Here is a 19,342-nt window from a genome sequence, read left to right as displayed (position 1 = left end):
TATTACTATTTTATTTAGGCGTATTGCATGATTACTTTTTTTCCCTTCTTAGAATATTGAGCTGGTGTAACAAGTTATTTTTCCCAGGATTGGTTCAATTAAGATTATGTTATTCTAAGTTAACATAAAATGACAAGTAGCCTGACAAACTTTAAACTATGCAAGGTGACATTTATTAAAACGGTTATGATTCCTTTTTGAAAGCTACTTGTACAAATTTCATGTTATTAAGAGATATTTACTTCATCCTAAGGACTGCTGCAAAAACATAACATTGTATCTGATGTATTATTGTGTTTCTCTGCAGAGAAGATTATATGAAGGCATTTTACATTGGGCCAATGTATTGTCCACCATACAAGTTATCCTGAAGTATGACGATGTTTTCTGTAAGGAATGTGATTTGATGATTTCTCTGGTCTTGCAATGAACAAATATAACCCAGCCCTATTTTATTTGGGCTGGACAATTTAAAAAATTAACTTAAAATTCCATCTGCTCCTTTAATCTTTTAAGAAGTGTACGCCACATGAATGGGCGGACAAAAACAAAACCCACTCCGCAGGCCTGACGAATCAAAATAGAAGCCATTGACAACATGGTTTCACTACCAACCAATCGTAAGAGGCGGAAATATGACGTCACGCTGTCAGCTGTTCTTGTTTTGCTTCTTTTCCCCTTCTTTTCCTCCGGGCTGTAGGTAACCGATCGCTAAAATAACCGAACTGAAACTGAATTTGAATTCATTTCTAGCAGAGAAACCCGCTGGCTCCGTGTCGAGCTCTCACTCAGCCTACACATCCAACACGGTCAACATTTCTTCCAAATTGGCTCCGTCTTCCGCCGACATCGAGCGAAGAGGTGCAGCCGATCCCAGGCCTCCAATCCAGGGCGGATGGAGGAAAGGAGGTCGCTGGGAATCGGGATGGACACCGGAGAGGGTGCTGGCGGGCCTGGCGGACCGGATGGACATGGGCTCCTGTTCGGCTGTGCCTCTTTCAACCAAGACTCCACGTAAGAAAGCAAACATATTAAGGGCGTAAATGTGAAGGGACTCATCCAGCTTGAGTCTTTTTGAAATTTGACAGACTATTAAGTATTTAACAGAACGGTGTTTACATAAAAGATAATAGCCTACTTCAAACATTGAATTCACGACATTAAAGGGGCACTCCTCACTTGTGTGTCTTGTATTATGATATGAAAAAGAATGGGTTTAGAATTTCAAATATGCTATCAAAAATGTTTTAGTGCAAGGGAAATACATTTGTGATTAAACTATATTAATGCAAATAAACCTTTGTTTGCAAATCTAAAAGTTTTGATTTGGGATCCAAAAGTTTTACATGCAGATGAATTTTGTTGTCGGGACCAACACTGAAAGATGTAGGCAAAGACTCCTTTATTGGCCAGTCTCTCAGCGACACCTTGGCAACCTTCCCTGCCAATTTGGAGGGAATTAATTGTGAAGTCTATGGAGAAGACAAAGCGGAACGAAAAAATTAATCAATCAGTGGTGTTATTTATAATTTTCTGTTATAGTAGTAGCAGCAATGTTATACTGAAACAAGTGGATGTTGATTGCTTTTGTTCAGCGATTTGGTATTCAAATAGCCTAAGTATCTTTGGTCACTCACTCTTAATAGGGGATGATGCCAAGGTGTCAATTAGATCGAGACTGGCCAATAGAGTCGTGTCACATGTTTCATTTTAGGTCCCGCCCACAAGGTTAGGTTTTTGAATTGCAAACAAGACTTTTGGATTTGCAGGTGGATTTGCTATGTGAAAGGTTTTGCTCTCAAACCTTTTCATTGCACTATAAAGACAATGAAAGTAAACCTTACACTCTATTTGTTTTACATCGTAACAAATTCTGTGTACGGTTGTAAAAACAGTTTTATAATGTCCTTTTGAAAGTTTATGAAAAATGGCTGAAAAAAATGCAGAAGTGCCTAAACACTGCAGCCACTTAAGGCTAGCTCCCTAAGCAACTCAGTCCCCACTAGGCCCATTATTAGCATGCCATACTTTACAGTAGAACATACACACAGCCTGGTATAAAAAGAGGCTTTGATCTATGAGTAATATGTCTATTCATGACAACTATGGCGGAAAAATGTTTATAACACAACCTTTTAAATTAAAACAACACTTAGGGGCTTGGCTGCTTTGAGTGACAGGTTGGTGATGCTAGCTGTCCTTTAGGTGTCAGCTAATTCAGTCACTGAATGTAACCCCTCTGCTGTGTTTATGTTCAGTTTTTGTCATGTGACAGCAAATGCATAGGAGTCAGGAATTTTGTTGGCTTTCCCTGCAGAGGAGACAGCAGGAGAAGTGATGAGTAGACTGGTTGTTATAAGTTACCGGCTAAGTGTTGCTGCAAGTGAGCAGGAAGTCCATTATGTTCTACACAATATGTTCGCTTCTTTAGTCTAATGAATTAATAACTCTAATCTCTATAATTCTGTGGGAAACAGGATGGTTAATAGCTCATTTGACGGCTAATGGATAGACTGTTTAACTTTGATAACTTAATGTTTGCCAATTCCTCACTCCTCTAGTGGCAACCTCCCGTTCTAAATACGGTCACCTCTGGCCCCATCACACTAACATGGACTGGGCCAAATTGCAAAACTCAAGGCTTCAAAAGGGCAGTCAGCAAACCAATGGGTGATGTCATGGGGGCTATGTCTATTAATTAGACAGTTTATCAGTTAAACCGATTGCCTGAAATGCCAGGGGCAGGTAAGACGGCAAAGAAAAACTGTGTCTGTATTGCAGTGAATTGTAGGTAATTAAAAGTCTGCACCCATGCAGACTCCCTGCAGAAAGTCTGCTCGACACGTTAAAGTGCTGAGTTATCCACAGATAAGAGCAGGACATTGTGAAAGAAAAGGTTGTTGGTATTTTGTCAGTCAGGGTATGTGCTAACTTGCCCTTGCCCAACACCTTAGCCCATTTGGTAGTAATAGTTTCATACAGCAGAAGAATGCACACTCATATTCACTGCGCCAACACCTTGTCTCCAGCATACAAGTACCTGTTCCCTGTACAGAGCAATTTCCTCCTCCCTAATTTGCATTCAACTTTTTATCGTTCAAAATTTCGATAATATCATGTAGAAAACAATCAGTTTGTTCTAAAGGGACAGTGAAAATATGCTTTATTTTCTCTGGTGTTCTGCATGTTTCTTCCTGCTCAGAAACAGGATGAGACAGGAAAGGAATGTATTGAACATGGGGGTGGTAAAAGCACAAGTAGCCATTAAGAAAGTGACTGTGTTAAAAAGACCTGATGTCTCAAACAGGTTTAACTGTGCTTGTAGGCTACAGTGTTAGCTGAGTAAGCATAAACTGTGTGTGGTGTATGTATACAACTCTCTCTATATATACATATACAGTATATACTGTAGGGCTGAACAATTAATCGCAATTTTATCACAAACACAATATGACCTGCTACAATATTCAAATCGCAGGAGGTGCCATATTTGTGAAAGGTGAAATGTGTGTCAAAATACCATTTTAATTTAAATATTGTACTGCAGAGATGTTCGGGCCTACACATCATACACAGATGCAAGTATCCAATGATCCCGCAAAAATGTCTCACTACTAAAAAGTATCACCACTAGAGGGCACCCTATGGGAAAGAAAAGGAAAGAAAGGGTGATGATGTGGAACTCAATAAACTTACATTTGTTGTCCAGTTATACTGATGGTGCATCTTATGTGTTTTTCGTATTGCAGGTCCCTGGCTTTGGGAACAAATACTGGCTATAAGTTGTTTTCTCTGACCACGGTGGAAAAACTGGACTGTATCCACGAGAGTGGTCAGTATGAAGTTTTACTCTGCACCTTCCATCAATGTGGGCAAAACATCCATCCACTTTTAGTTGGGAATTACATCACATGGTAATGGTCATTTAATACCTGCTGTTGATATCTTTACAAAATGGCTTATCATATTACTCCGCCCATTCAGAGCAGTTATTGTTACAGTGACATTTCACTGCGATTTTCTTCTATGAGTCCCATTTTCCTGCTTAGTGATTAGAAAAGACCTCATGAACACAAAAATATCCGTGTGTCCCTGGAGGTTTGTGAAGTTCTATTATTGCCACTTTTGTGAGGAAGAGGATGAAAGCTTATACTCTTGTATAAACTGAGCTGTTGTATCAACTCATCCGTCTCAGAATAACCCATCTGCTGCGGATGAGCTACCAGGCCACGTCACAGCTTCCTTTTAGGGAACCTGAGGTGACAGCATCTGCTCCGTTTGAAAGTCGAACAAAGGATATTATGCTGAGGATATTCCAGAGCAAACACGCTCATAAAGTTTTGCAGCTCAGTGCAGTTAGTTCTTGTTATGCGTGTGGCTGTGGAAGGGAGCTGTCAGCGACCCCAACTCCCTGCTCTCGTGCTGACAGTTTAATTCAATCCACATAAAAATGATGAGGTGGGAGGGAAAGTGAGAACTCTTTTTCCAGTTTCCAGCCCAGATTAGTGTTTTATTACAGAAGAAGTTAATGGGAATGTCACTAGTTTTGCAGGTATCTGGTCATAAAACAAGCTATTAAACAAATTGAAAAATTGACATGGGAAATGACTTGTTTTTGGATTCAGCCTCAATAGAGAAACTGCAGTTTTCAGAACCTCCACATTCACTCCTCATTCCTGAAGGTTGAAACACATCTTCAGCTACCAGTTTAAAAAAGGTGAAGCCAGACATACTTCTGTTAAATCAGAGTATGACCTCATCACAGTATGAACTCAACATAATTATGATGTATATCTTTTGACCTGCAACCAGACTACACAAATACCAGGATATGAAAGGGAATTCTCTGTGCATGTAAACAGAAGCAGTGATTATCCCAGAACGGAGACCACAGCATACTCAGCCTTTCCACATACTTGCACTCACTGGGTCATTTTGGGGTGTTTCATGGCTGGATTCTCAAACAAGGCCAAACTTTTCCCATAGTTTGCACAGAATGGGTGATTTTGGTCTTCAGTCGGCAGTCAGGTCGATTCTGCTGTGGTTTATGACATTGTTCAATTTAACCATTACATTCAGCCTGAAGTTAAAGCTGTGCTGGAATATTCTTATTGCCAGCAACTAAACAAGTTATTTGATGGAAGGTAGAAACATTTGTACAAACATTGTCTGTAATCTCCAGTTGAAATTCTTCATGGGTCTCCAAACAGGCCAAAGTGAAAGTCAGGGTTTAAAGGGTTAGAATAGCTGTTATTCTCTCGAGGGAATGTTTGTGGTAGTTTAATGTCCGTCTCTTGGATGTAAGTGATAGTTTAGTAAAGTCAACATGAAAGTGGTAACTTCATAATTGCCTTGCTGTCTGCCTGCTATTCTCCGCTAGCAGAGGCTCCAGATGTCTACATTGTGGAGCGTCTGTTCTCCAGCAGTCTGGTAGTTGTGGTGAGCACCACTATGCCGCATTGCATGAACATCTACCACTTCAAGAAGGGGACAGAGATCTGCAATTACAGTTACCCCAACAACATCCTGGCTGTCAACCTAAACAGACAGGTGAGCTACCACATTTTACAGCCACAACTGTGTAAATATTACTCTGCATGACATCTATGGAGATCACATGACAGATCAGTGTGTTGTATAAAAGGAAACAGCTTCAGGCACCAACCTGATAAATGCAAGATAAAAACATATGTGCAATATTTTTAGAATTAATAACTTGCATTTAGGATCACACCGATCCTCACATTGTTGTGTGTGCAATCGCAATGTGAGATGTTTTAGAGCATATAACAATTCACAGATGAGGACATTTGAGAATAAGTTTACTTTTGAGTGTTCACAAGCAAAAGGGGCAACTAGGCACCTTCACGCAATACAAAGGTAATGGAGAGCAATGATTGTGTTCTTCCATTGTGGGCAGCACTTATTTGCACTGTCTCAATGCTCAAGGAACAACATGGGAGTGTAATGACCTGAGGTCGGTTGTGTCTTGCAGAGGCTTGTGGTGTGCCTTGAAGAGTCCATTTATATCCACAACATCAAAGACATGAAGCTGCTCAAAACTTTGCTCAACACTCCGTCCAACCCCTCAGGTAAGTCATAAATACTATGAGACTGGAATGCTTGCCTCACACACGCAAACACTATTTCGGTGGTATTGTGATAGCTAAGTCTAAATGACTGGGACAACTTTTAAAAGAACAATTCCAGTTTATTAAAAACATGGAGATCTGGGAAAACACGGGGACATTGTTAAAGGCATGTGAAGGGGCAAGAAACACAGGCAGTAACACAATTAGTGTTGTTATTAACCCAAATTATCATTTGAATTTGTACTTGATATTGATCCCAAACGTATTTATCAGTTGAATTTTGTTTTACCAGCTTGTTCCCACTTTGTCTGGCTGGGTAAAGTCACTGCCTCAGCAGATGTTAGCCCTCCTGAGTGCCAAGATTGAAAACATTTAATTTTGGTGTGTCATAGTGCCACATGTCAGTTGTGAGCTGCATGCCTGTTTTTAATACACTGCTGTTGTACTACCTTACTTAGCCAGAGCAGGGGGTGTGCGTTGCAGAACCTCTTGCTTTTCATTTCAAAGCCCATGTTAATAGGTTAGAGCAGCCACACAGACCGAGCCTAGCTGCCCACTTGACCACTGACTCGATAATCCCAGCAATTTTATACCTACAGTTCCATGGTCAGTATCTGGAAATATGTCATGGGCAACAAAAAAACATTTGTCAAAACAGCCTTTGTCCGTTTTAGATTTCTCTCTTAGCTTAGTATAAATGAAATTTACCTTGCTAAATGTATATGACCATATTCAGGGGCAAACTCAATGTAATGAGATAGGGCTGGAGGATTATTGCAACTGACAGGCTACCTGTGTGGACACTTGGAAGTGCAGCCGCAGCAGTTCAGTAAGGCAGCTGTCACGCACTGCTCAGACATTTTTTTGGTTTTCCACTGTCATAAATTCATTTTTGGCCCAAACAGACAGCTGTTTCCATTGCCAGAGCTCCAATGTACATGCTCAGCATCAAACAGCAGGCAGACACAGCTAGAGACCAGCTGATGGTGAATCATTTAAAAGCAAAGAGCTGAACAGTTCCCTCAGAAATGGTGGAGTCAAACACGGAGATTAAAGAGAGTGATTATAGACCTACATTTGCCAAGTGGACACAAACTATCAGTGTTGACAGGCAGAGTGAAGAGGATGAGCTGGCAAGGAAAGAGTCCAGTATATGGAATGACTCTGATTAGTGAAGTGGAGACAGGTGAGCAGAGGGGTGGGGAAGGTCAGAAAACTAATGGGCTGATTAAACGGGAGCAGGTGTGTAGAGGGAGAAAGAGGAGGGAAGTCAGAGGACATCTGGTGGAGAGGTGGAGAATGGAAAGCGATATTGGGAAGTGAGAAAGTGTCTGCAGAGGACTAAGATAGAGACTGACTGCAACGCTAACACGTCTGCAGTGAATGCAAATGCTGTAAGTGCTGGATGATTAAGTGGGAAACTGTTTACTCACAAGTTAAACAACTTAAAATCTGATGATATATCATTGTTTTGTTCATAGTTTGTTCTACCTGCTATGCTTGATATGCTAGTTGTTCAGGGCTAATATATATAGTTATGGCTCGCCCAGGTATAGTATATCTATGGGAAATGTATCACGTTTGTTACAAGTGACACTTGTCATCAATGAGTGGTAATTTTCAGTAATGTCAGTTTAGACAGTGCCTGTTGTTCGTGATGTTCTACTATTGAAAGGTGATACATAATAATGTAACATACTTGTATTTTCTCACATGTTCCATGAATCACTTTTCAGGTAGAAGTTGTCAAATATTTGTTTCTCTATTTTCTCCTGCTATAGGTCTCTGTGCTCTTTCCACCAACCATTCCAACTCATACCTGGCGTACCCCGGCAGTGCCACCATTGGGGAGATCATAGTGTATGATGCCAACAATTTGGTAAGAGAATTGATTTTTGATAAAGAAAAAAAAAACCACACAAAGCGTGTTTAGGACCTTTGTATGGCAGTGAATTGAAGCCAATATTTCAATGTAATTCCAATAAAATCTTTTATCATGTTATATTATGAAAAGTTATTGCACTACACTAACATTCCTTGTTTAAACAAGAAAAAAATTGGTTTAACTGAACACATAATTTCACAGATATCTTTGAAATAGTTTTACACAAACATTTACATACAATTTGATTTTACAAACGTTAACATTTAATTTAGTTTAGTTACTTTAGTTTAAAATAGTTTAAATTATATAAGTTTAAATATTTACTTTAATTTTCATTTTTTTCCCGAACATGTTTCATGTGAGGTCATCTGCTCCTCTCTGTCTATTGATAAATGTTTGTCTGACAGTGTTTGCTCTGATATCACCTTCCCAGCTGACTGTTTGTACTGTTTAAAAAACATCTTGGAATACAAGATATTTTCCTTGTTACCTGAATCCTTTTTGTTTTTCCCAATAAGCCAATGTATGACAACTGATGCTGACGTTTCACAGTGTCCTCAAATACACAGTAAACTGGAAGGAATATTTGGGATATGGATCACTATTAAACTCTTGTACAGGGGTTATGTCTGATTTAGTGATGTCACTCAGGCAAAATTGACTTAGGACCCTTACGCACACGTCAAAACACACACGCAAACAGAGAGAGCATGATGAAAACATGAAAACAGCTCCAAATGTGAGTAAACGACAGCTGAGGAGCAGAGGCGCTTGTCGACCGTCGGGAGATATGCGCGTCTGGTGTGAACGGAAGTGCTCCGGCTCGCGCGCGATTTTTGTTGCGCGGCGCTTCGCAGCGCTTTGGCATCCGGTGTGTGTTGAACTCCTTATTTTCTTGCTGTTTTCTGACAGCATTTAACTCTTTTTGTTCCTCCATTGCAAAGTGAAACATTATGTCTTTAATTTTGCTCAGGTTCAGACGAGTTCAAGTTTCTTCCTACCTAGAAACATGTCAGCTGATTTCTGCCACATGCTGTTCATGCGAAACTCAGCCAAAAAACACAGGCTAAAAAAACACCTCTCCACCCTGTGTTGTGTCATACAGCCCAGCAAGCTGGTTAAATCAACTGCTGTTTTTTTATATACATATTCTTTATTATCTGACTATTTGTGTTAGTAACTGAAATTTCTTGTTGCTTATACCCATACCAAACAGCAATAGGGATATACTGTATATAGGAAGTAGTAGTAGCCACAATGAAGTCACCTATTTTGCATCATGCTCATTGCCATGTTCGTTTTAAGAAGTGACTATATTTGGACAAAAGGGTGGCGATGGAGAGAAACTAATGGTTAGCAAACGCTAAGTCATCAGCAAATGCTCACACCTCCAGCCGTTCCCTGAGACTTTGTTTTGGTACAGAACGGATGGAACTCTAAACAAGGAGTTTTTCAGGTCCTGGTGGTAGCGACTTGTCAGTAACATCTTAAAAAGGCCTTACATTTTTCAACCAATGGAGTCGCCTGCTGCTGGCCATGCCAAAGAATGCAGGTGTGTAAGGCACACCTAGTGAGTATTTTTGGGAGCATGAAATGTATGTTGGACTAGTATGTTAGTGTGTTGTGTGTTAATAGTAATGAATGTCACCCAGCTTTTTCTATTGTCCCATATACAGTATTTATGTTGGTCTTGATGGTAGGAAGGCCACACAATGATGCAAAAAGAAATAACCACAAATGCCTCACAAATGCCTTATAGCGTTAGTAATAATAATAATTTCAATTTTGGGAATTTCTGGATTCAACTTTTTCCACTTAATTTGATGTCTGTTCATTGCAATTAAAATACTGCAGCTTGATGGAAGTGCAACTGGTCTTAGTGACATGAGCATCACTGTCTATCGTTGTGAAATAACACGGTTTCATCCTGTCCGTCTTATCATCCTTGTGGTTTCAGAACACAGTGACAATGATCCCAGCTCATGACAGTCCTCTGGCAGCTCTCACCTTTAACTCCTCTGCAACCAAACTTGCCAGTGCCTCAGAAAGGGTGAGAAAGACCTTTTCAAAGACTCTGACCACCTTGACAGGAATTATTGTACATTTAGTTCCATAGATGAGACAGTAGTTTGTCCTGGTATGTATGTACACTGTTCCCAGACAATGAATGCTTGTTATTGTAAGGACTGCCTGACCTTCCTACACTTTCATTCGCGGCAAGGGAGAGAAAAGTCATGGCTTTAATTTCTTTAAATTTGATTTACATATTCAAGTTCCTTTTAGCATGAAAATATGATTTTTTGTAGATTAAACTTGACTTTCCTTCAAGTGCCACCACCAAATGAAATGTGTTAACCATTGATGCATTCCTGGGGGCTTCAGACCCTCTGATAACTTTGTGTGAACTTTCCCCCAGCTTTGGATGGGCAGCTACAGGCAGGTTACAATGACAGTAACTGAGAGACTGCTAGTAATGGCACTGCTTCTTTCAAACCTTGTATATTATTGGATATAAGACAGTCGAAGCCCCTGGGATGGATATCAGCGTTTTGGATTTTTACTCCTGTTACATGTAAGATTCTAAATGTAGGGACACTGAAGGTTGTAACATGGGAAGAACAGCTGCTATTCACCACCACGTTGCTAACAAATATCTTTATTTTTGCATGTCAGGGAAGCACCTGGGAGAATCATGTAGCTTTTTTAAACTATTATAAACAATTGCTAGCACTAACTGGCTGTATGTCTTTACAGGGCACTGTCATCCGAGTGTTTTCCATTCCCGAGGGCCTACGTCTGTTTGAGTTCCGCCGAGGCATGAAGAGGTCAGAGTTCGAACACATCATATAATATCGACCCTCTGTAAGAGAGATGAAGAGTCCAATGTATGAGGAAAGCTATGATTTAAACCTCACTAAATATCCTAGATCATGATCCAAATACCTATAGTCATTCTTGGAACAAGTGGAATTCATGCACTTGTGCCTGAAAGTTTTTCTACACTGATGATTAACAGTTTTTAAAATGCAGATGATCTGTGTTGGTTGAGATACACATGAGCTGAGTAGACTGATGAGCGTCTTTGCTTGTTTTTGTGTATGTGTGTGTCTGAATTTGTTTGTCTGTCTGTCACTCTCTCTCACAGGTACGTCAATATACGCTCCTTATCCTTCAGCCCTGATGGCCAGTTCCTCTGTGCCTCCAGCAATACAGAAACAGTGCATATCTTTAAACTGGAGCCACTTGGACCAAGGTACACACTGTTAACTGTAAATGCAATATGTCACTTGATAGTGTGACAAGAACCTGTAGCTCTGTCGCCTATTTGGTGCTATATTTAAGCATATTTATTACAGCTTGGCTTATATTTATGTAGATCCCAAAGTATAAGTAATAAACTTAATCTAAATTAAATTGTTCCCCTGTCTGCAGTGAAGGGGACGAGGCTGCCACTTGGACAGCCTATGTTGGGAAGATGTTCTCAGCAGCCAGCAGCTACTTCCCTGCTCAGGTATCCGGCATGATGAGCCAGGACCGGGCCTTCGCCACTGTTCACCTCCTCACGTCCTGCCAGAAGAATGTTTGCACCCTGGCTATGTGAGCTTCTCCTAGCGTCTTATAAACAGGGGCTGCACAGTTACATTGCATTCTTTCTGTGTTTGTGGTTTTGTAAGCCTTAAACACTCTCAGGGTTGGGTTCGACGTGAGTGAGTGGCTCTTTATGTTTCATAACAACTGAAACTGTTACTCAATCTGATCTTTCAGAATCCAGAAGCTTCTGCGTCTGCTGGTGGCGACAGCTGACGGCCAGCTGTTTATCTACAACGTGAATCCACTGGATGGAGGCGAGTGCATGTTGGTCCACAAACACAGGTGAGGCTACAACTAATTTTACAGGAGTGGAGGGAATGATAATCATTAGTCTTATAAGGAGGAAGGAGAATTCTCGGAGCTAACCGTGTAATCCATAAATTAACTCTCAAAACAGATGATCTTCAAGACTCATTTATAAACCTTAAGCTCTGCTTAACAAAGCAAAGTTTTACATTATTTGAATGGAAGAAGACCTCGTTTTTTTTTTTCTCGTAAAATAAGAGGTATAGACTAATTGGATGGAGGTTAGTAAAATGATTCACTAATAAGAAATCTCATCAAACAAGTCCATTGGGCCTTACATTAGGTCAATACTTAAAGCTGCCTGAAGATTTGAAAATATGAAATACATAATGTGTTTTTATGGTAGTATATATTAGTACATATTAGAAACGGCAACTATAGCACAGTCCTACAAAGGTACGTACTATACTGATAACATTCTGATACAGTCTCAGAATGCTTTGTTTTCTACAACAACAAAGAAAACATTACATTTAATGTGATTAAAAAAAAAAAATTATACTGCACAAAAACTAAAAAAAGAAAAACGTAATTTGCTACTGATTCATCAGCCTTGGAATGCTTGGCACAGTAACATCTAAGTTTTTGTTTTTTGTTTTGTTTTTAACAAAAAGGTTTTATTCAAGTGCTGATTGGCTACTGTGCTAGGTTAATAAATATATTAAAACTGATCACTATGGGAAAAAAGGGTTATATTTTTTGTACCCTAAGCAGTAAAAAAAAATTGAAAGATCTTATGAGATCAGCGCTCATAACGGAGATTTGATGAAATAGATCCTGCATGGCTTGTTCTAACTTCTTCACAGACGACAGAGGGCTAATCAGATGTGCTTTGTCAATCCGAGGCTGGGCTTACCTTAATGTCACATACACTGTACTGTAAATGTATGTCGACCTAGGATGTCATTTAAAATTTTCACCTACAATCCCTTTGTGGTCAGGTGTTGTATAATTTAAAGATCTCATACTACCCTTTTTCCCCACTAGAACACTGCCCTCACAGAATGCAGGCTTACCTGCGCTTCCTATGGTCTGCAACACTAGTATGGGAGGCACAACATTAAATTACCAGGCTCCTTTCTTGTGGAATCATATTTCAGTTTTTAAGAGAAGGCCTAAACTCTCCTTTTACATAGAGTTTATAGTTCTGGATGGTTCAGGCTTGCATTGAAATTATTTGGCCAATGTACATGAGCTTGTAAAGAGTACAGTCTAGAAATGCTCTAAATATTAAGAGTTCATTTTGGGGCCTGTGGACAGTTTGTCTTGTGGATAGAAGGAGCTGGGGATTGGAGAACCAACACTTGGATTTACAGATTACCCACTATACCTTCTTAGCTACAGTCATACTTTCACAGCATGAGATGAGATTTCCCTATCAACATAATGTATCCAGATATAGATTGCATGTTAGTACTTGGAAAATGGGGTGCTATGTCTGTGCTTCTGAATCCATAAGCTGTTAAGTTGTTTACAGATCCTATGGGACACACTGAAACCAGCACAATGTCTTATGTTTTCACATCTTTTACTCGTGTATGGCAGCTGAACAATGTGGTGCATTAGAGGATTAGGACAAATTTAAAAACTCTGCTTTATCAGAAATATTCACAGTAACAGTCTATCAAAAACCTGTTGTGTCCTTGCTCTCTAATTTCCCTTAGACTTTTTGGTGATGATGACCACAATGAAGGAACAGAGTCAGAAGGGTCAGAGGTCCCCGGGCCAACACAGGCCTTTCCATCCTACGCTGCAACTGCTGCCTTACCAGCCTCTGGTCCTGTGTCTGCAACCCTCACTGGTTAGTGGTCGCAGAAAATCCTCCACCTGTGTGTAACAGAAAGGGTTTGACTTCACTGACAACTTCTTATGATTGGTGTGATTTGTTTTAAAATTAACTACTCCTTTTTTCAGACAGAAATTATCTCTTTAACCAATCAATTGAGGTCCTTATGGTCCATTATAGGTTCCTAAACCAAGACATGATACTTGTTATATCCTTGTCAAAGTTTCTTCAATTTTAGGACAAACATTCCCCCGAGAATGAACTGATTACATTTTGGTGGTCAAAGAACACTGTGATATCTCAAAATAACATTTATCTTTTCTTGTGATGCGATTTTTCAGGAAGGTATACTTGTAAGGTTTAGGTAGGTTTCCCACAGGTCCAAAACTCTGAAGATCTCTATCTGTCAATGCTCTTTGGTGATTTGCCAGATTACGAACACAGTTGCTCCCTTCACCAACTGCTGTCCCGGGAAGCTCTAAAAAGCATTAGCGTTGTGTACACTAAAGCAAACAGTTTCCTTTGTCACCATCTTTCAGCAGTAGGAAGGGACAGACAGACAATCACTCTATGAAGCAATTGAGGTGTAGACATGATTTGAACTTCTGTTGCAACATATATAAACACTTTTGTCCATGGAAATTATTTTCTATTATACTTAGACTTTGTGCTGTTGAATCTAAGTAGAACCGATGGGAACTTCTAAAATGATTACATTAGTTATAGAAACAAAATGAGGTTTGCCTGTGTAAAATAAAAATCAGTCTCCTAATGATTTGTCTGTCTCCTTCACCTCTTTCTACCCAGGCTACTCTGAAGATGGTGGGGCAAAGAAAGGTGAAGTCATTCCAGAACACGAGTTTGCTGCTGGACCTGTGTGTCTGGATGATGAAAACGAGTTCCCTCCTGTGAGCAACCAGAAATGCTAACTCTCATGTGTAGCTAGCTCTACTACAACGGGTGTAATTGTAGGCATGACAAAGCATTAATGCAAACAGAAAAACTGTATTTGCAAGCTAACCAATTCTCTTACACAGTTCCAACAAATGACTAGCTCACTTACCCATTATCACTTTGGTTTGCCTATTAAACACCAGCACAGTCTTTATACTTATAAAATCGTTAACCTAGTTTCCATTTATCAAAAGTATAATGTCATATTGCTGTATTCCAGGTTACAAATTGTATAAAGGCAGGGAAATGTATAGTTATTTGTTGTTAGCCACTTCTATGCCAACATTATTGTTTGATTCAGTTTTAATAATTAAATTCCTAGCTAACGGTAATGTTAGCTAGATAGTGGTTAAATGCTAACGGTAGCTGTTGTCCCATGTCTGAAAAGTGGGATGTAGACTTCCTCTTTATTGGTAATTTTCAATTCTAAAATGTAGCTACCTTACTATATTAATAGAGTGACAAATGTGGTTATTTCTGGTTCATATTACAGGCGTGCCTTAAATTACAAATAAATTGTGGTATTTTTCAACCAAGGTCTTACTCACATTATGTGGCTATTCTGACCATGGGTTAAGCTGACTTGTGTTGAGAATAAGAAAATTAAGAAGCCAATGCCTCCATAAAATAGTTTACTTAACTTTTGCACAAGTCTTTTTAACCATTTAAGTTAACAGTTATTAACCTTATTAGTTATTCTTTTCTAATGCCAGGACAACTGGACTACTAGTTTCTCACTAATGTACATTAATAAAAAATCATTTAATACTTATTATTTGACATATATTGGGTGGCTTAATGTCGCAGAGCTGAACATATTAAATATACTGTATGTTCTAAACGATTGTGATTGCTTTGTATCTCCCTTTAACTGTGTACCAGAAACTTGCGAGCTGCTTTTGACAAATTCTGTGGACAACACTAATCGGTCTGTTCGTGTGTTTTGGTAGATTAATTGGTGCCGCGATGGGACTGGAGGTGGCCAGGCGCGGCGCTCATGATTGGGTAAAGGGACAGAAGGACAAACAGACAGGTGCTGAAAAATGGGATGAAAAGCAAAAAGAAAAAGTCTGTCAGGGTGCCAAGTTATTTATTCATTTAGAGAGAAAATAACTATTATTATTATTAGAACAATCTGGTCCTCATGTTAAATATTGACTGTGTAATGGTACACTTCTGATTTTGTCACAGTACCAGTAGAACCTCTGACTTTCCTCTAATCTTAGAGTTTTAAAACATCAGCTGTGAACTGTGAGGAAGTTTCATAACTTGTACAGTTGGCTACCTAAAACAATCAGAGAGTTTAAGCGGTGTTTTGATGAAAGTATGAGGTGCATTTTGGATCAGAAATATAACCACAATTTCCATAGCTTCATTACTTGACAAATATTTTATTAAGTTGCATTGTTGTAGCAACATTTTTATTTTTCTCATTAATAATATCTTAGTTTACATATGATAAAGAATTGAATTGTTTCAATTTAACTCTGTACTGTATTTTACTGCATTGTCATGTATTACATGTGTCTGTGTATGCCTCATGGATACATTTCAGAAGGTGTGTACGTACTGTATGTTTGTTGGTGCCTATTATCATTTGTAGTTTAAGTATTTTGCAAATAGCACAAGACCAAAACAAGTGAAAGAAATAAACTCATACTATTGAGTAAGAATGAACCTATGCAAAGCACACATTTTGGCTTGTTTAATTTTATTTATTTAATTTTTTTAATGCATTTTTTCACTTACGCATTTGTGTATGGTTACATAAACAAGGTCACAGGTAAATCATTTCACAATATTTACAGCCACTAAAAGATGTTAAGGTGTTCAAAATGTTGCATAAGTGCTTAAGTACACAGTGATCTATTAAATACTGTGACCATTCTAGGCTGTGATTAAGTACAAAAAAGCAAAAGTACTGCTACTTGTTGGGGGCAAAAGATGAAAGTTAGACTTTAATCATGATGAAAAAAAGATCACTGTGATCGGCCTTTACAACCGTCCTCAGGGAGACGTCAAAGATTCTGACTGCTAAACAGTCATTCTGAACCTTAAATGTGAGGTGTTGCCTTTAGACCAACTGTTCTAAGCTAAACCAGTGCAAAAATAGTAATATGATAAAAAATGTTTGTATCCTCCTCCTCTTTCAGAAACATCCTCACAATGCAATTATATTAATTAATTAGCTATAAGTAACATTCGTTTTTAACATGACAAAGGACAAAGAAAGGTATTCAGTATTGTTGAGCCGAAGTGTGAGTGTCAGGATCCCTGCTGACGCTTGACGTCTTATTGCTTAAATCCACTTTTGACATCTTAAAGTCTCAGGTTTTTGTTTAGCATATAATCAAGGGCTTTTCACATAGAGACAAACTACCGTTCATGCTCACATTTACACCTAGAGGAAATTTACAGTTGCAAATTAATCTGATTTTCGTGCCTTTGGACACAGGGCAACATATGAAATCTAACATTTGATTAAAGCATGATTATGCATGAGTGTATGTATTTAGGATCTATCTTCTATGTTTGGAAGTGCAATGTCATATTTTTGTCAGATGAGTTGTGTGATGTAAACGCTGGTAATGTAGCTTCTGAGGTATCAAATATATGTTGTTATTTTTTACATACTTACTTAATACAGGATTTTCTTTATTATAGATGATCTATTTTATAGCTTTCCATCCTCAGCATGGAGTCAGAGAAAAATTCCCACTGTGTGAATTTGGTGGATGGAGTCCGAACATGTTTTGCTATACATTGTACGTGATGACACCATATCTGAATTGGCCCATGCATTGTTTGAATTATATGTTCTGTTTTTTATATTGGCCCATTTCAGAATACATATGTGTGATCATCAGTCCAATAATATCAGCGTACTAACTTTCTCTCTTTAAAGTGAGGACAACAAGATTTTGTTTAAAACCCCTAAGCTATCAATACAACTGTTACGACCTCACCAAAGGCTCTCAAATCAAAGAGGCCAAACATAAAAAAGAGTCAGAGTTTGCCAAAAACAACAAGAATTTATTTATCAAATCAGAATAACCCACAAAACAACCCATTTCAAAATCAAACCTAAACAAATACTGATGGGCCGGCCAAACCAAACAAAGGCAGGAAGACACTCAGACCAGCCCACAAAGGGCCGTTGGATCTGGTGTCTTTCCTCCTTCCCTAAACTTAACCAAAAACTAAACCCTAGTAAAGAAACAAAACCGAAAACTAGACTACCGGTCCCATCAGAAAATAATTAAAGAAAGCACAAAGCAACACTCAAATTAACAAAGGAGTAGCTCCAGCTGCTCCTGCTGCTGCTGTGAAGCCATCAGACAAAGAGGAAGAGAGACTGTCGTCTTTCTGCCCCTCCCTTTTATGGTCTCTCCTCCATCAGGTGGATCACCCACACCTGAAAGAATTAACAGGGTGAGAACAGACCTTAACACAAATAACCAGTAGGGGGAATGCATGTAACAACAACACACAATTTTGTATCCATAACTGTAATGTTTAGGTTCTGCACCAAATGGTCTCATAAGTTGTGGAGAATTCATCAAGGTGTTCATTCGTTCAATCATTACTTATAGCATTGGCGCCATTGATGGCCTACTTCACTGTTCAGGTATTGGTCTTGTGTGATCCAAAGATTAAGGCTTCTTATCCTTCCATCAGTACTTGAAAGTCAAAGTCCACCAGTCCCCTTTTTATTTCAAACATTGTGAGGCACTTATGTAATTAACTCTAAAAAGACTGTGTACTATTAAATCGTAGTGACAGGTTATTTTGTAGCACGTCTTCTCACTGTGTTATTTCCTTGTTCAGTTGAGTCTTGTAACCACAGGACTGTACTGATAACCTTAAGAAACTCAGGGGTTAGGAAAACTATTATAACCAGCTCAAATTTCACACCTAGAGAGAAAATGCACCACCTAAGGGAGGCAAATGATCCCACAAGGGGAAGAGAAGAATAGGAGAAGCAAACAAAGACAAACAAACAAAGGAAAGCAATTTCTGACAGTTAAACATAACGTCTAGAATAACAGAACGAAGGTCTCTGGGGTGGAGGTCAAGTATAAGAAACCAAATGTGGGGGGTGGTCACTATAAATATATCTAATATTGGGATTCTCAGTCATAAGCCAAGACAGTCTGAGAGAACAAAACAGTTTGGGGTTTTTACTGGAATCTCAAAAGCTCACAGAAAAGACTAAACAAAATCTTCGATATGTGAGTCAAAATGTCCTTTGAGGTTTAAAGGGCAAGTTTACCTATCCAATCCGCCAGTACTCATTGACACATTGACTGGCTTTTATTGGTAAGACTCCTGTTCTTTACGCACCCTGGTTATGTAAGATTGTGGACTTACATATCTATTATCACTGAGCACATAATAAACTAGAATAGGATAGCAAAGGTGTGGTGTGGAACTAAGCTTCCAAATTACCTCAAACAAAGAATGAATCTTGCCCATACCAAGAGTACACAACACAAAGATATAGACTTCAACTTTTCTACAATGCCCCTCACACATACACCGCTGCCCAGTTTTGGAAAAGCAAACAATCAGCATAACAGTGTTTAATTGCAATAAATTAACTATTGTTACACCTTGACTCAAAATAGCAAGTGTCTCAGCTTTTCAACCAAATACATATGTTTTAGAAAAAACAGTTTGTGTCTGTGTGACTGATGGAGAGGCAGGTTAACCATTCCTTGAACCTCT

General features: G+C 38.9%; 1 protein-coding gene across 2 annotated transcripts; it reads left to right on the top strand.

Moving 5' to 3' along the window:
• The first annotated feature begins 670 nt into the window (after window positions 1–670).
• Window positions 671–17,210, top strand: wipi1 (WD repeat domain, phosphoinositide interacting 1). Of its 2 annotated transcripts, none has more exons than XM_069674218.1 (13): window positions 671–1,014; window positions 3,750–3,832; window positions 5,384–5,550; window positions 5,996–6,092; window positions 7,874–7,971; window positions 9,935–10,027; window positions 10,732–10,802; window positions 11,123–11,230; window positions 11,410–11,574; window positions 11,743–11,850; window positions 13,539–13,675; window positions 14,468–14,568; window positions 15,565–17,210. In XM_069674218.1, the coding sequence occupies exons 1-13, from the start codon at window positions 896–898 to the stop codon at window positions 15,613–15,615; spliced, it is 1,398 nt and encodes a 465-aa protein (XP_069530319.1). In that variant the 5' UTR covers window positions 671–895; the 3' UTR covers window positions 15,616–17,210. The 2 variants fall into 2 exon arrangements, with proteins under 2 accessions (XP_069530319.1, XP_069530318.1); XM_069674217.1 differs by having other exon boundaries at window positions 5,381–5,550.
• Window positions 17,211–19,342: the final 2,132 nt, after the last annotated feature.

This window comes from Semicossyphus pulcher, unplaced genomic scaffold (genome assembly GCF_022749685.1).
Source record: "Semicossyphus pulcher isolate SPU_LCO1_2020_fin unplaced genomic scaffold, fSemPul1.0.p SCAF_23, whole genome shotgun sequence".
Lineage (NCBI taxonomy): Eukaryota > Metazoa > Chordata > Actinopteri > Labriformes > Labridae > Semicossyphus > Semicossyphus pulcher.
Note: the sequence above shows the minus strand (reverse complement) of the source record. Positions and strands in the feature narration are given on the sequence as shown.

Coding starts and splice junctions, on each gene's coding strand:
- wipi1 (XM_069674217.1), top strand. CDS start 896: ATGGAGGAAAGGAGGTCGCTGGGAATCGGGATGGACACCGGAGAGGGT. Junction 3,833..5,380: donor GGACTGTATCCACGAGAGTG/GTCAGTATGAAG, acceptor ATTCTCCGCTAG/CAGAGGCTCCAGATGTCTAC. Junction 6,093..7,873: donor CACTCCGTCCAACCCCTCAG/GTAAGTCATAAA, acceptor CTCCTGCTATAG/GTCTCTGTGCTCTTTCCACC.